The sequence below is a fragment of the Vulpes lagopus genome, chromosome 13 (genome assembly GCF_018345385.1).
Source record: "Vulpes lagopus strain Blue_001 chromosome 13, ASM1834538v1, whole genome shotgun sequence".
Lineage (NCBI taxonomy): Eukaryota > Metazoa > Chordata > Mammalia > Carnivora > Canidae > Vulpes > Vulpes lagopus.
In genome coordinates, this window is record NC_054836.1 from 22315576 (window position 1) to 22333322 (window position 17747).

Sequence of the window (17747 nt, forward strand, 5' to 3'; positions counted from 1 at the left end):
CCGACGACAATATCATAATACCTTAAGTTACTTGGCCGTCCTTAAAAGTGCAACTTCTCCTGACGTCTCAAGGGACGAAAAAGTTGCGGAAGTCCGAGGAATGAGTCACTTCGCTCGATCCTGATGAGTAATTTCAGGTGTCACGGAACCTCGTTCCGAAGGAGAGGGGAGGGGGCGTCAGATCTGCAGACGGAAGAAGACTGGCCGCTCGGGATTGGATGGCGAGATCGTGGTTTTTCCTAAAATTGCGTCATTTCGAACCCAATTGGGTCCAGATGTTTCGGGCACCGACGGGTTACCGTCTCGGAAACTCTCAATCAGACGCAAGCAAAGGAGAAGAGGCGGTTAATTAAATATTGAGCAGAAAGTCGCGTGGGGAGCGAGTCACGTGGTCCTCGAGGCTCGTCGAGCCTCCGATAAATAGCGCGCGGCACCGAGCGGGCGAAGAGCGCGCCGCCGCCGCCGCCGCCGCCGCCGCCGCCGCCGCCGCCGCCTCCCCCGCCGCGGCAGCCTAGAGGGCCGAGCGCCCCGCGCGCGCTCCGAGCAGCCCGAGGAGCCCCGCGGCCCGCCCGCCGCAGTAAGTGCCCGCGCCGCGCCGCGCTGCGCTCCGAGGTGGCGGCTGGCAGCGCTGGAGGGGCCGCCGGGGCGAGGGGGACACGGGGGCCCCAAACGCCAGCGTCCCTCTGTTTTCCACCTGCAGAGCCTCCCGGCTTGGAGGTGCGGCTCGGAGGGTGGGGACTGAGGGAGTTGGGAGCCAAGGGAGACGGGGATTTGAGAAACGCTGGGGCGCGATTCTCTCTCCTAACGGGTGCACGGTGTGCTGTGGGCCCCCCCGCCTCCCCGTTAGGCTTTTTATCTTGGGTCAGTCGGCCCCGACTTGCGTTGTGGGACCAAAAATTACACCGCAAGTCCTGGAGAGCCGTCTCCAGTATTTCTCCCCCGGTCTCTTCTTCCCCAGTCCTCCCAGGAATCCAGCATGAAAATCCTCGTGGCCTTGGCCGTCTTTTTTCTCGTCTCCACTCAACTCTTTGCAGAAGAAATCGGAGCCAACGATGATCTGAATTACTGGTCCGACTGGTCCGACAGCGACCAGATCAAGGTGAGACCCTGCCCCTAGCCGGCCTGCGCCGTTCTTCCCGGCCTCGGGAGCGTTCTAGGAGCCTGGCAGGCCCGGCGACCGCGACCGACCGCGACCGACCGCGACCGCAGGCGGGGAGCAGCGCGGGGAGCAGCGCGGGGAGCGGGACGCAGTGCTAAGGGACGTGGTGCCCTGGGTCCGCGCACGAGCTCTGGTGCGCGCGATCCAAGTTTCCTCCCGGGGACTGCACCGTCGGGTCTCGGGAACTCCTGGAGGAACGATGCCCTCCTGGTGAGCCCGGGGTCCTCCCAGGACTGGAAACCTCCCAAGGCTTCATCCCGGGGTAACGGGGATTTCGACCGCGCATTTGGAAACGCAGGGCAGGGGCAGACGGGGGCGCGCCGGGCCCCGGGGGGCGCGGGGGCAAAGGGCGAGCTGCTGGGGGCTCCGAGCGGCGAGGCGGGTGGGAGCTGACTTCCTGCTTGGACTTTTATTACCGACTCGAGGCCCGGCTGCAAGTTCTCCCTTAGATGGCTCGCGGGCTGTTGGTGCAAGGGAGCGCGCCCCGAGGGAGCAGAGTCGCGCGCTGCAGGTCGCTAGCAAAGCGTTGTCATTCCTTCCCCGCCGCCGACACACACGTGTGTGCACTCGGGGCGGCCACGCGTCCCCAAAGCCGGCGCCTGAATCGAGAGAACCGCAGGTGGCCGCGCGGCACGGAGTGGGGGGCTCCGCGCTCTGCCAGGAGCTGCGGGCGCGCGGGGCTGGGGGGGCCGCGCGCTGCTCACCGCGGGGGCGGGGCTCGGGGGAGGGGCGGCGCGGGACCCGAGTTCCGCGGGGGGGGCGGGGGGGCAGGGAGCTCCCGGGCTGGGACCCCACCGAGCCCCCGCCTGGGGACGCCCGGCCTTCTGCGGCGCCACCGGCCGCCTCCGAGCTTCGCCCCGGGCTGGCGCGCACCGCTGGACTGACTCGGGTTCGCCCCGGGGCCGCGCGCTGGCTGCCGACACCCGCGTTTGTCTGTGCGTCTGTCCCGCAGGAGGAGCTGCCCGAGCCCTTTGAGCATCTCCTGCAGAGAATCGCCCGGAGACCCAAGCCTCAGCAGTTCTTCGGATTAATGGGCAAACGGGATGCTGGTGAGATGGGCGGCCACCCCCCCCCCCCCCCCCGTGTCTGAGCAACCCTCCCAGGCTCCGCGCTCGCTGCGTCGGAGAGCGCCCAGTCTTCTTGCCCTTTGAGAAGAAATTTCCACGCTAAAATGGATACACCCCCGGGGAGCGACTCTGGCCCTCAGCCTGCTAACACACGCACAGGCCCTCGGACGCAGGGAGAGGTCCTGAGAGTGACCCAGATCAAGAGCAGGAAGCGGCCTTAGCTGAGGGCCCCACTGCCGGAGGGAGGCGCGGGGCCTCCAGGGGTAGTAGTCAGAATGGTCCAAGTGCCAGTGGAAACCGATCGGAGACCTTTGGGGTTAGATTAGATTTAGATCAGACGGAGCTCCCTAATGTCTCCTGATAGAAATAGTCAATTTCCTTGAATTTATCACACCATCGGTGGAATGTGTAAATAGTTAATGTCGATTCATCTTTTGTCAGATTCCTCAATTGAAAAACAAGTGGCCCTGTTAAAAGCTCTTTATGGTAAACATTTCTATAAATCTTTATTTTACTATTATGAATGCACATATAGGAAACGTAAAGAAAGCCTTTTATGGGCTCAAATACAGATTCTTGATAATGCCTGTTTAGTAAAGGTATAGATTTGTATCCCTCTTTCCTGAGTGTCAAATGGTGGTCCAGCTTGGAGATGTGGGTTTTTTTTTTTTTTTTTTTATAAGAAAACAGGTGTTGTGGCCTAACAGTTATTATGTTAGGCCTCGGGGGTCTCATAGTCCTGGGTTTGAATCTGTGGCCCATAGAAGGCACTTAAAAGTATTCCTTTTGGTTGCTATTTTGTTTTTATCATTAATAATTTGGTTAGCATTTATGGTATATTCTGCTATATTCCTCAGGATAGTACATGAATGGGAAATATTACATGTTTTAAAAATCAACTTATTTTATAATTCTCTTCTAAAAATATAATGTAGCATCTTTAAAACAAATCTACTGCCTTTGCTAACTTTCTCTTTCTTTCTTCTAGGACATGGCCAGATCTCTCATAAAAGTAAGTTTCAAATTATTTTGACACTTACCAAATGCAAATGTAAATTAGATCGAATTTCATTTTATAGCTTATCTTCTGTTATAATTTAGGACTTAATATTTTCAATTAAGACAGTATAAGAATGGAGGAAACTTCTATTAATTACATCCAGAGCATGATTTTCTTTAAAGCTCTGTTTTAAAGGGATGCATTATGTTAAAAATCCTTTAATTCCTTGCTAAACTGTTGCTGAATTCCTGACCCACAACAAGTGTGAGATAATAAATATTTGTTGTCATTTTGAGCTGCTAAAAAAAAAGAGAGAGCCAGAAGAAATCTTTTAACTCCTATAAATTACCTCTTTTAGATAAGAATTTCAGTCCAGGGATAAAAATCCACCACAGATTCCTCTCCCTTTTCACCCCTCACCATCTCCTACCTCCCACCACTTCTGCAAAAACAAAAACAAAACAAAACAAAAACCAAGCGTTTATAGGCATCTCTTCACATTTCAGTATGCCAGATCTCATGATGATATCATGTATTAGGGTAACCCAGCAGCCGATTAAGAGGATTGAGTAAATGAGTAGAGAATCCATAGTAAGGGTAAAGATAAATAGAAATGCAGTTTTTTGATTCCATAATTGAATGGGGACCCTCAATCTATCAAAGCACAAGGAAATATTCCTTAGGGCAGTAGAGATGACAGAGTTATGGCACTTGATGTTTATTAGATCTGTTTCCCAGTTAATGGAACTGGAATTGACAGGAAGTCCCATGGGTCCATCTCAATCATACACATTTACCCCAGGGTCCTCCCCCAACTCCACTTTTGGTTCACTGGCTGGCAGAGGAGGTCACATTGGGACAACAGTCTTTTTCTCAAGTAATACAGTATAAACCAAGAGACCTTTCCCCACAAGAATTGAAATAGTAACTTTCCTCAAAGGCTTCACCTTTGAAGATAAATCTAATTCATATTTACATTCTAAAGATTTTAATATCAAGGGAATTATATATAGCAAAATTCTATGTAATGAAAATAAATGCACTCCTTTAATGTCAAAATTAACACACTTTTCCAGAAGTATTTTTTAAAATCCAATATAATAAAAATAGTGACCTTCTAGAAGTTTATAATCATCAGGTGCAGGGATCTGACTTAACTAAGGTTTAGTTCCTGAGCAATACAACATAGTAACATGAGGACATACACTTGGATATTTCTGTCACCCATGTGAAATTGACCCCCTAAACCCAAAACTAACTTAAAAAGCCACAATATTTAAAACATTATATATATAAACAGATAAAATGTAATGTGCACAAAGTATACTTGCTAATATGTAGATATAGAATGACGGAAAGTGCTTTCATTGTATTGTTTTATGTCATTTGTAAGACTTACTAGAAATCTTCATTTCTTCAGGCTCACCAAAACTTGAAATGGTTATATATTTATTATATAGGCATATATTTGAAAGCTTGCTTTTCTTCAGTACTAGTTATAACAGTTTATTTCCTCGAAGATATACATATTAAAATACCCCTAAATGTATTTTTCCAGGGCATAAAACAGATTCCTTTGTTGGACTAATGGGCAAAAGAGCTTTAAATTCTGGTATGTATAAAACCATGACTGAAAATAGACAGTATCTGAAATCTATTATTTTCTTTTAAGGCATAGTTTTCAAAGTACTAAAAAGGAATGATAAATTTAAAATGAGTACTTATGGTAAAAAAAAAAAATCTAATTGCAATAAATAAATCCAAGAATGGATTTATAGCTGACTAAGCTAATCTCACCCAGGATGCATCTTACTTTCTCAAAGTACCAGCCTTATCACTGTCTGCCATGTTTAATCATTACCTCACCTGAATCCTTAGGCTAGTCTAATAGCCTTCCCCTTACATTTGTTACATAAGCCACACTTAACGTTCCTGAACTAAGTGGGGAAGGATATATGGGAAATAAGACCAATTTCACTTAATACCAAGGTAATTCAAAAGGCTTATAAGACATTATGTCTGGCAGTCTTCCCGCACAAAAGTAAACAAACAAAACTAGCAAATGTATTTATACTTTATGAAATTATAGAAGCTCAAGCTCGAAACATCCTGATGGATGTTTGAGAGTATGAGAGTAACACAGTCCACTCTAGTGCTTTCAAACAGGAGCACAATGAAGTCACCTTGGGGATTATAATCTGTTCTGGCTGTAAAACCCTCACAGGGAAGGGATGCCACAATCCTCATAACCCATCTTAATCCTGAACAAGTCTTTCCCTTGACATAAAGCATATTTCCTTTCCTCTCTGCAGTTCCTATCTTCTGTGTAAATGCCACATACATATATCTGAAAACCCATTCATCACACCATTTTCAAGGTTAAATAAACACTTTATCATTTTCAGAGACTGATTCTTTTGTAAAGCACATTCAGGCCTTTATAGTGATTAGATTCCTTAGGGACCAGAGCTATTCAGACTCTCCTTATTTTACCTTAAGTGAAAACAGAATTATAGTATTATTCAAGCAATTAATTAGAAAGTAACCAGTTGCCTTAGCCATTCAGAATATTTCAAGTTTCTAGAAAATCTGTAACTAAGAAATGTTAGCTTAATTATCTGGAAAATTCATGCAAAAATGATATATTTTACCATTGGTTCTCTACCTTCCAAATTTAGACACTACGTTTGTATTTCTTTTTCAGTAATTTGGGGGCTGTTCAAGTTTAATTTTTTTTTCAAGTTTGAATTTTAAAGAAGTTACCAGTGTGCCTCATGAAAAACTTTCAATTATTTTATTAACATAATATTATCCTCTACTTTTTGGAAAAGGAATGTAAATTTAAACCACACTGGTGTGGTAGAAATGTACCCTAGTCCTTATATAACTCTTCTTGATAATCATATTAGTCATCAGCTTTTTATTTCCAGAATTGATACAGGTCTCAGAACATGGCTAACTTTACAAATAATATAGATACTGTGCAATTTATACAGACTAAATGCTCTTAAATGTGTGCAAGGTAAAAATGTAATTATAGATAAATAGAATTACTATAATGAATTAGAATCCATTTATGACTAAATCTTCACTCCTCCATTTTAAGAAAATATGAAAGGAAAAATGGGCAAAAATTTAATATACACTCAATCAGATCTTTTCACATGATCAGCTGAGGCAAGGTTACCATTGTGTTCTACAGCTATCTGATTCTTACCCTTTTGTGGTCACAGACCCCTTTGATGCTCTGAGAAATCTAGAAACCTGCTTTGTAGAGAAACCCCCATTAGCTTTTAAACACAAAAATTTGCATATGGTTTCAGAGGGTTCAAGGACCAGATACAATACTCTCCTTCCTGTGAAGAGGATGTTTTGTTCCAGCTAACACTCACCAGTCTCTGGTTACTTTACATCACCATTCACCTCACTTCTCTGAGGAGCAGAACATGTAACCTAAAGTTTGTCAGGAACTGAACTTGTGCTAGGTATCCTCCTCCTAATACAAACAAATCAGGATGAGAAATAGACTGTTTCCTTCCTTGAGAACTTCCCAGTTTGGGGCTCAAACTGTTTTACCCTGAAAGCACAAAGGTGATTGGCATAAAGCATTCAGCTTATTGTGAACCCAGTGCTGGACGCCAACAAGGGCGGCTGCGCAGTGGAGAAAACGGAGAGGTCACCCTACAACCCTCACCTACCTCCTCTCTCAACAGATCTTTCACACTGAGCTAGGATCCCTACAGATCCTCCACTGTTCTTTCTGCTGTTTTGGTTTAAATTCAGTATTTTATACAGGACATACTGAATTTTAAAAAGCAGCATAGTTTCACTAAAATGTCAATCTAAGTGTATAAGTTAACTAAAATGATGAATAATATACTCAAGTATTCTGATCACAGCAGTCTGAGCCTTATCCTTTCATGGTTACAGACCTCTTTGAAATATAATATAATATAATATAATATAATATAATATAATATAATATAATATAATATAATATAAAACTGTGCCTTTTTTCTAGCCTAGCTAGTCAAAGTACTTAAAATTACTTGCTAGCTATATGTTAAATACTTTGGGAGGCAGTGGTTAATCTTTTCACTGGCCATTAGAGTGCTGGGAGGTAAGTTACACTGTTGTATGTGGATAGCAGAATTGCCCTACTGTCAATGAAGTTGTTTTTAGTTTCAAAGACAGTCTGTCATTGGAAGATATCCACAAGGGGATCCCTGGGTGGCGCAGCGGTTTGGCGCCTGCCTTTGGCCCAGGGCGCGATCCTGGAGACCCGGGATCGAATCCCACATCAGGCTCCCGGTGCATGGAGCCTGCTTCTCCCTCTGCCTGTGTCTCTGCCTCTCTCTCTCTCTCTGTGACTATCATAAATAAATAAAAAAAATTTAAAAAAAAAAAAAAAAAAAGGAAGATATCCACAAGACGCCATTATGTACTCCCATAACAGGAATCATCAGACTTCTATGAAGAGCCAGATAGCAAATATTTTGGATTTTGTGAGCCGTGCAGTCTCTGTAGCAACCATTTGGCCTGTAGTTTGTTGACTCTGTCCTAGAATCAGAGTCTCACATTTTGCTTTCCTCCTACTACTATTCCTATTCCTATCATCCTTTCTATAACTCTCCATGGGGGTGTCTGCCACTGCTCAAGAATGTTGTGGAGAATTAAGATTGGAGCTGTGCTGTGGGGGCACCAAGCATATGGCAGATGGCATGAGTAACCAAGCATTCTGTCGTTAGATCACTTCCAATCAGGACAGAGACTGAGGCAAGGTTGGAGGATGTGCAAAGAAAACTCTTAGAAATACTTCAATGAAAGGGGAAAAAGTCATTCATGAGTTTTTAATACATTACTGTGTGTCTTGAAGTTTATTTAGCTCTCTCAGTGAATCATCTTAAAAAACCCTCTGCCTTCTCTTTCTTCTCAGTGGCTTATGAAAGGAGCGCAATGCAGAATTATGAAAGAAGACGCAAATAAACCACCTCATGTGTAATTTATTGAGCTTCGTGTGTGTCACTGGCCAATGAAAGGTAAAATGAGACATGCACCATGAGGAATAATTATTTATTTAATAATAATTGTTTTGAGTGGAAAACTCAAAAAACTTTATTTTTCATATTGTGCCAATACGTGCTGTGAAAGTGTGTTATAATTCTAATATGACTCCCTCAGACGTAGAAATCAGTGGTCATTTCTCAACAAAGCACAGTGTTCAGTGAAACTGAAATATGTTCTTCAAAGAAAGAAATCATCTTCATTTCTTGGAAGCAGTCACATCAGCCACTGCTGAAGGAGAGGAAACACAGACAGGCTTGTGCTTCATCTGTTTTCATGGTGGAAATGTACTAAGATTTGATATCAGACTGTATCCCTGCAGCATGTTTCATGTGTTATGACTTATATAGAGATGTTTTAAAAGTTTTAATGTGATTCTAAGATCTTCACTTCATTGTATAATGTGTTGTGATAGTTAACATTTTAAATAAAAGAAAAAATATCTTGAGAATTGCGTTTTATTCTTTCATTAATATTTATGTCGAACCAGCACACTTTCTTTTAGTAGGTGAAATATATTCAAAGCCATTTTGGCTGCTCAGTAGTGAAACATAAAGCTTCTAAATTTCTCTTTCTTGAAGTAAATGACAACAATATAATCCCAGTTCCTCTCTCTCTCTCTCATACACACAAATACACTTTTTGGGGGGGTTGGGGGTGTAAGGCTCAGTCATTTGGCATGAGATCATTCATGAGGAAAACAATTACACTTTTGGAGTCCAAAGAGCAGTGGATAGGTCCTGTTGATGCATGCCCATGATTTCCTTTTACAAATAGGATAATGATATGTCCTAAAGATGCATTCCACTGGTTATTTCCTTGTGGGATAAAACATTAGCCCACTACCATTTAAACCCTGCTTGGAGCCCAGGTATAAATTCACCAGAGTGTGATTCACACTAGAATTAAGACGCCAAACTCACCTAAAATATGATATAGACAGATGGAGTCTGACTGATAATAGCGCATCACTCCTCCATAACAAAGACAAGAGCACCTTTCTAGCATTTCTAAGGAGGCCTGTGAATTGCTAAGGCCCATTATTCTCTCCAGCTGAAGCATGTGCATCAGGAATAAACACAGAACAATCAGGGGGAAGCTCTTGTGTATTTGTTTAAGGGGAAGGATTGATAAGTATCCTTGAAACTATTTTCAGATTGCAGAGGATGTGGAATATTGACAAGTAGTACAAAGACTCAGGACAAGCATTGTTTGGTGAACTAAAACTCCATGAATTTAGCCTGGATTGGTGACTATTGTTGACCAAGAGTTTGATCAATATTGCTGATCAATGGTTAAAGCCATTCTGGGACAGAAGAACCAAAGCATATAAAACCTTTATATTTTTAAATAATTTGTTTTAAAGAAACTCTAACAGGGGTGCCTGGCTGCCTCAGTTGGAAGAGTAAGTGATTCTTGGTCTTGGGGTTGTGAGTTTGAGCCTCACATTGGGTACAGAGATTACTTAAATAAATAAACTTAAAAAGAAAATCCTTAATCTCATTTCCTTGTTACACAGTACATTGAAATATTACAAATTATAAGTGACAAGCAAAATGGAGATCAGAGTCATCTAGAGCTCCACTCCCAAATAGTAATGTTTAATGCCCTATTTAAGAATAAGTGCAATATATAAATTATATAAATTAATAATTATATAAATATATAAATTATGTAATTAATAATTATACAAATTAATAAGAGATTCTAATGTGAGAATGTGAGAGGAGTCAGTATTAGAGATTATTAGGGGGAATAGAACAAATTAATATCTGACAATGAGATTGATTAAGCAAACTGGCATATTGATACAATTGAATATTATGCCATCATTTAAAATGACATGTGTTTGGGCAGCCCAAGTGGCTCAGCGGTGTAGCGCCGCTTTCAGCCCAGGGCATGATCTTGGAGACCCGGGATCGAGTCCCACGTCAGGCTACCTGCATGGAGCCTGCTTCTCCCTCTGCCTGTGTCTCTGACTCTCTCTCTCTCTCTCTGTGTGTGTATTCTCATGAATAAATAAATAAAAATTTTTTAAAAAATAAAATGACATGTGTTTACTGACATCAAACAACATACATGGTATATTTTTAGGCACAAAGCAATTTTCCTGCAGTATATATACATATATATTTCTGCATAGATGTTATATCAAGAAGAAACAATGTAATGGATGCGTGTGGGGTTCAGAGTCGAACTGCATGGGTTGGAATTCTGGCTCCTTCACTTGAATGGGATGTGATGAAGGGGAAGTCACTTAACTTCTTTCTGCCTTATTATCCTCATCAGTAAAATTGGATTAATCATAGGATCCACCACCATTAAACACTACTCTGCACAGTAGATAGTATCCGCTATGGAGCTGGGCTGGGGATTGTGGAACATGATACCTGTAAAGCTTGGAACACAGTCTCCAGCACACAGCAAGTATTCAGTGAATGTTACCTATTGCCATTGCTAGCTACTCTCCCAAATGCCAGTGAGAAAATTAGCAGTTTTTTAGCAACTGAAATATTTTTTAATAGGCACACTGAAGCAGCAACAGCATGGGATCGTTTTTATATAGCTGCTACACAGATTAAATCCAGGGTTGTATCACAAACTGCTGTGCTCTGTGCTGTTCACTGCTGCACCAGATAGTTCCCTTGGCCCCTTCTGTCTCTGAGATTCTATAAATCTCTGCAGCATGATCTCTCACAGTGCCGCATAAAGACCTGTATCAGGGAGACTTCATTCATGCCTACTTCCCCTCCAGGCCCAGAAAGCCAGCAACAGTGTCAATCCTTATTGGAGAGGAACTTCTTGACGTGTGTACTCATGAAATATTTACTATTATTTCCCCTCTGTCGCACAGTTCCTTTAACAAAAATAAGTTTTCTTCACCTTCATTTTTTCTTAAATATTTTATTCTGGTATGAAACAGCAAAAAGATGAATCTATATAATTAAGTTACCTAAATACTTTATTGCTTTGGGTTTTTTGTCTATTTTCTGGTTTTGCTTTCTCTGGGTTAAGGATGATGGCAAAAACAAATGACACTCAAGCTGAGTAGACAGATTGTAGAGAAGCCAGCAATGGAAGGTGGGTCTCTAGGCTGGCACCCTTGGGAGCCATTTCTAGCCCTAGGCGTGAAGGATCAAGATGAGGAATTGAGGGTCTCAGTGTGCAGAGGACCACCTGGCAGCTGTTGTCTTCAATAGGAGGATAAAACCAACACAGGGTGGTCAGGTATGTCGGTGGGCATGGGGAGGGGTGGATTGGAAAAGTCAGGGAATAAATATTCCAATATTACCTAACTCCTGCTGGATAAACCCAACTAGAAACAGAGGGCTTGGAGCCCTTGATGCTGTCCACACCGGTAAGCAGCATAGACAGGGTATCAGAGCAGGTGGGAAAAGCTGATGGGTGCATTAGGACATAGAAAAGGAAGATATCTGAGGTGCCGGGGTGACTCAGTTGGTTAAGCAAATGTCTTCAGCTCAGATCATGATCTTGTGTCCTCGGATGAGTCCCTGCTCAGCGGGGAGCCTGCTTCTTCCTCTCCCCCTGCCCCTCCCCCTCCCTCTGCTCATGCTCTCTCTTGCTCTGCTCTCTCTCTCTCAAATAATCCAATGGATTATGTATACCATCATTTTGAATCCAAAAGCAAGACTAATATGCTGAAATTCAAATAGAGAAAATTAAAAAGTAAAAATGAATCTTCCTCTGGACAGCCAGTTCTATTCTCTTGGAATATAGTTTCATATGGACCCACCCAAACAGATAAAAATAATATTTTAATTTGAGCACATGCTAAAATCTCCTGTTTTAATACCAAGTCATTTTGACTTTTTAAGTTATATTTTGAAAGAAATTAATAAGGACATTGGGATTTGTGAAAAACAGCATCAGGACTTTGGGTAGACCAGAAATTATGCAGATCCTTACGAAAGAAAGCACACAGAGAGCCACTGTGGTAAGCCATGACCCGCCCTGTCAGGGAATCACGGAGGCTGCAAAGAAAGGTGCCAACCCGAGTAGGAAATGGACTGCTGCAAAACACAGACTTCTCATCAGCATCACTGGGTGCTATGCGGTAAGTGAACAAAATCTAAAAATTCTTAGGGGAAAAAAATATTTAGCCAAACTATCCTTTAACAATAAGAATGAATGTGCAAAAGAAGAAAAACCAGCTAAACCCTGTAAACTTAAGCCTTTATTAAAATCATTACAACAGGGATGCCTGGGTGACTCAGCGGTTTAGTGCCTGCCTTCAGCCCAGGATGTGATCCCGGAGACCCGAGATGGAGTCCCACATCAGGCTCCCTGCATGGAGCCTGCTTCTCCCTCTGCTTCTCTCTCTCTCTGTGTCTTTCATAAATAAATAAATAAATAAATAAATAAATAAATAAATAAATCAGTCTTTTTAAAAAATAAATAAAATCATCACAACAGGACAATTCAAGATAGCTATTCTACTGGAAAGCCTGAGGAATTTTTATATTAAATTTATGAAGGTACAAATTTTGTCTATATTCTGAGAATTAGTCTCAGAAGGTATGGGGAATTTAGGCTGCATTAGTCAGGGGACAGGATTTGGGGACTGCAAGAGTAGAACTAAAGTATTTATAGCTCTTAGGCAGTTTGGATTTAGTAGGAGTGGTGAGGAGGAAGAGGAGAGAACCAGATCTTTCTAGAGTCAGTGCTAGAGCTAAATTCAGCCATTTGGCTTCTTTCATGAATCAAGGACATTTTCAAACAGAGGACCTCAGAAAGTTTACCATCCACATGCTTTGAAAGAATTGCTATATGATATTATTTCAGCAAGAAGGAAAATAAATCTGGGAGAGAGTAATGAGTAAGAAACATTGCAACAAAGTAATCATTTGAAACAACATTGCTGAATTGAAATCAGTATGTGTGTTAAACCATTTGGAAATAAAACTCCCTAAAATGTCAACATGAGAGTCCATGGAGGAAGAAGGAGAGCGTAAAAGGGAATAAATACATGTTAAATTTCTTGTTTTGTTGAAATAGAGTAGAATTTAGATGCATTTGACTCCAGACTTTTGAAAAAGAAAATGTAAGTTACTTATATGAGCTAAAAAATGCACAAGCTGAACAAAAACAATGGATGAATGTACAACTATCAAAACAGAAGAGGGGAAATGTTGCAAAACAAAATCTAACCAAAAAAGTCAAGAAAGCCTTAATTTATTTTTTATTTTTTATTTTTTTTTTTAGGCTGGGTGCCTGGGTGGCTCAGTCAGTTAAGAAACTGACTCTCAGTTTCAGCTCAGGTTGTGGACTGGGGTCCTGGGATCAAGCCCCACATCACGCTCCCTGCAGCATGGATTCTGCTTGAGGATTCTTTCTCTCCCTCTGCCCTGCCCCCACTCGTGCACATGTTCACTTGCTCACTTTCTAGAATGGGTGAATAAGTCTTTGAAAATTTTTTTTAATTTAACATATAATAAAACAAAAAACTATGGTAAGAATAAATCAAAATTCATATTTATGATAAATGTGAGCAGTTTTATCAGACCTATTAAATGACAAAGACTATCAATTTGGTAAAAAAAAAAAAAAAAAAAAAAAAAAGGAAATCCAGCTATAATTATTTACCAGAATCAACCCTGAGAAAAATAATCTAAAAGTACAATTGTTGAAAGTAAAGAGATTCTAAAAATTACCTGCCAAAGTGCTAATACAGTGATTTTATAATACCATGAGACAAAACAGAATTCAAGGTGAAAATTTCCAGGGGATCAAGAAGGATACTTAACAATGATAAAAGGAGTAATCCATTAAAAAGCTTTAACAGTAGTGAACCTTTATGAATATGAAGTATGTTCATATAAAGCAAAACCAACAAATATTTAAGAGGATTATCTTTAATAATCATGACAGACATCACACTCTTTTGGTCACCAACAGAGTGGTCAAGAAGTTAAGAAGGGTAAGAAGAACTGAATAGCATAATTAGCAATCTTCCTCAAATAAGCATACAGAGAATTAAGACAAGTAGACACACATAATTAAGAATCTTCATAAAATAGATATACTTTTAAAAAAATATGGAATGTTCAGAAAATTGAGCAACATGACACAATTGAACTCAAAACATTCTAAAGTACCCATTTCATATAAGCCATAAACACATATGACATTGCAATAGAATAAAAAAACAACATGTTGCCAGAAAATCTATATGGCAGTCAAGTTTGGGACAGATTCTCAAGTAATTCTTGGGATAAAGGAAAAAGTAAAGAGACCGCTTACAAAATACTTTAAACTGAATAACCATGTGAGACATGGGTTTCCAAGACTATCCCCACATTTGGAGGTTTGCTAGAAGGACTCATGGGATTCAGCAGATAGTTGCGCCCATGGCTAAGATTTACTACAGCAATCTAGTAAAGATACACAGTGCGTCATAAGTGAAAAAGGTAAAAACAAATAATAATAAGTGAAAAAGGTGGTGTCTGGAGGAATCTATGTGTAGGTTTCCTTATGCCCTCTCTCTCCCAAGGGAGGTCACAGAGAGTGCATGCTTCTCCCAGTAACAAAAATGCAGCAATAAGTGTGGGATGTTTCTGCTCAGGGAGGCCCATTAAAGACTGAGAGCATCCAAGGTTTTTACTGGGGTCTGGTCATATAGGCACCCTCTACCTAGCACATTCCAAAATTCCAGGCTCCCAGAAAGAAAGCAAATGTTTAGCATAAAGCACTTTATTTGTACAGTTTAGGCACAGTGAGCTACACTTATCGTAGAGGGCAAGTTTTTATATCAGTGAAAGAATGAGTTTACCGATCAAGCTGCCAGATACCAGCCAAGGGCCAAGTTCGCAAGCAGCCCTTTTCAAACCTAACATTCTCAGACCTGCTTTGTGAACTAGCTTTGGCAAAACACATATGGCTTCTGTATCAAAACCTGGGTATGGAACCAGAGAAATTCTCAGGAAGAAATTTATAGCCATAGGTGAATCTCCCTCAAAATAAAAGGGGCTGAAATTTAATGAAAAAGCTTTCACCAAAGGACACTGAAAAGAACAACAAAATACATCCAATAAAAGCAGAATGAAGGGATTAAGTTTCAGCCAGATGTTAATAAGACAAAGATTATATTATAAGAACAAACACAAAAGAAAAAGCTTGATCAATAACATAAATCCTAGTTCTTCAAAAAGGAAAAAAATTTTAAGATAAAACTTGGGAAATCTATAAGAAAAAAGGAAACAGAAGGTAAAACTTGACATTGACAGGAAAATAGCTATAGGTACGAAGGAGTTTGAAATTTCTAAAGATAGTATTGTATAAAATTCTGTACCAATGAATGCAAAAATATCAGTGAAAGGATATTTTTGGACATTACAAGTTATAAATATTGAAATTAGTTAAAATAATTTATCTATAGCTGGAAGAATTTATAGCTGAACTCATTACCCCCCCCACCCACACAGACACTGATACTCAAAAGACTATAGTGCATCAACTAAATATCAACTAAGTAGAATATCAACTAAAATTACAGGAATAAAGGAGTGAAATTTTTCATCTTTTACAGACAGTTTCAAAACTAGGAAAACAGGGCAGATTAATGATCCAATACTATTAACAAGTTTGATCTAACATCTGAAAAAAACTACCTAACTCATTCAATAATACCAACCTAACTCTAAAGACTCAAACTGTTAGAACTAACAAATGAGTTCAGTAAAGTTGCAGGATACAAAATCAACATACTCAAATCAGTTATGTATGTATACACTAACAATGACATATCTGAACAAGAAATTTTAAAAATAATCCTATTAATAATAGCATCAAAAACAATAAAATACTTAGGAAGAAATTTGACCAAGTAGGTGAACAACCTATACATGAAAAATTAGTAAGACATCAAAGAAAGAAATTGAAGAAGACATAAATAAATGGAAAGATAGTCCATGCTCATGGATTTGAAAAATTAATATTGTTAAAATGTCCATACTACCCAAGGTGATCTATAGATTCAAGACAATTCCTATCAACATTTTAATGGTATTCTTTACAGAAATAGAAAAGCAATCCTAAAATTTGTTTGAAACTACAAAAGAGCCAAAACCATCTAGAGAGAGAAAAACAAAGCTGGAGGCATCATACGGCCTGATTCTATAACTATGTTACAAAGTTATAGTAATCAAAACAGTATGATATTGAGACAAAAACAAACACATAGACCAATGGAACTGAATCAAGACCCCAGAAATAAATCCACACATATATAGTCAACTCATATTTGACAAGGAAGCTAACAATATTCAACAAGGGAACATGAGTTCCTTCAATAAATCGTCCTGGGAATATTGGATATTCACATGCAAAAGAATAAAATTGGATCCCTATCTTACATAGCTCACAAAAATTTTTTGTAATGCATTAAAGATTTAAATACAATACCCCAAATTAGAAAAATTCTAGAAGAAAACAGGGGAAAAGCCTCCTTGACGTTGGTCTTGACAATGATTTTTTTTTTTGCATCTGGCACCAGAAGCTCAAGCAACAAAAGCAACAAGCAAAAATCAACAAGTGGAACTACATCAAACTAAAAAGTGTCTGCACTGCAAAAGAGATAAGCAGTAAAATGAAAAGCAGCTTACAGAATGGGAGAAAATGTTTCCAAGTCATACATCCCATAAGGGGTTAATATTCAAAATATATAAGGAATTCATACAGATAAATAGAAAAAAAACTGATTTAAAAATGAGCGGAGGACCTAAATAGACATTTTATCAAACAAGGCATGCAAATGGCCAATCGGGACATGAAAAGATGTTCAACATCACTGTCAGGGAAATTCAAAGCAAAACCACAATGAGATACCACTGCACACCTGTTAGAACGGCTATCATCAAAAAGACAGGAGATAACAAGTAGTGGCAAAGATATAAAGAAAAGGAAACCCTTGTGTACCATTGGTAGAAATGTAAATTGGTGCAGCCACTATAGAAAGCTGCTGGAAGTTCCTCAAAATATTAAAAAGTGAACTATCATGTGATCCAGCAATCCCACTCCTGAGTCTATACCCAAAGGAAATGAAATCAGGATCTCAAAGAGATATCTGCACTCCCATGTTCATTGTGGCATTATTCACGGCAGCCAAGATACAGAAACAAGCTAAGTGTTTGCTTACAGAAGAATGAAGAAAATGAAATATGTACATAAATAATGGAATATTATTCATGTATCAGACACCAGACACCAAATCAGCTTGCACTGTGATCTTGGACTTCCCAACCTCCAGAACTGTGAGCAATAAAATTTGGTTGTTTAAGCCAATCTGTGGAATTCTATTATAGCAGCCTGAATAGACCATGACAATAGAGATAATCACAAATATCCAGAGTGCTGAAGTCTCTAAAGAACAGCACTCAGCTCAACAGATATGTTTAAAGATTAAAAAAAAAAACTTAGAGGCTCACACCCCCTACCCTCC

The 17747-nt window shown here is 40.4% G+C and overlaps 1 protein-coding gene across 5 annotated transcripts; it reads left to right on the plus strand.

Moving 5' to 3' along the window:
* The first annotated feature begins 491 nt into the window (after positions 1-491).
* On the plus strand, positions 492-8736 carry TAC1 (tachykinin precursor 1). 5 transcript variants are annotated; one of them, XM_041727895.1, is made up of 7 exons: positions 492-577; positions 959-1099; positions 2112-2208; positions 2668-2712; positions 3215-3238; positions 4785-4838; positions 8163-8736. In XM_041727895.1, the coding sequence occupies exons 2-7, from the start codon at positions 977-979 to the stop codon at positions 8210-8212; spliced, it is 393 nt and encodes a 130-aa protein (XP_041583829.1). In that variant the 5' UTR covers positions 492-577; positions 959-976; the 3' UTR covers positions 8213-8736. The 5 variants fall into 5 exon arrangements, with proteins under 5 accessions (XP_041583829.1, XP_041583832.1, XP_041583831.1 ...); XM_041727896.1 differs by lacking the exon at positions 492-577 and adding an exon at positions 598-717; XM_041727898.1 differs by lacking the exon at positions 4785-4838.
* Positions 8737-17747: the final 9011 nt, after the last annotated feature.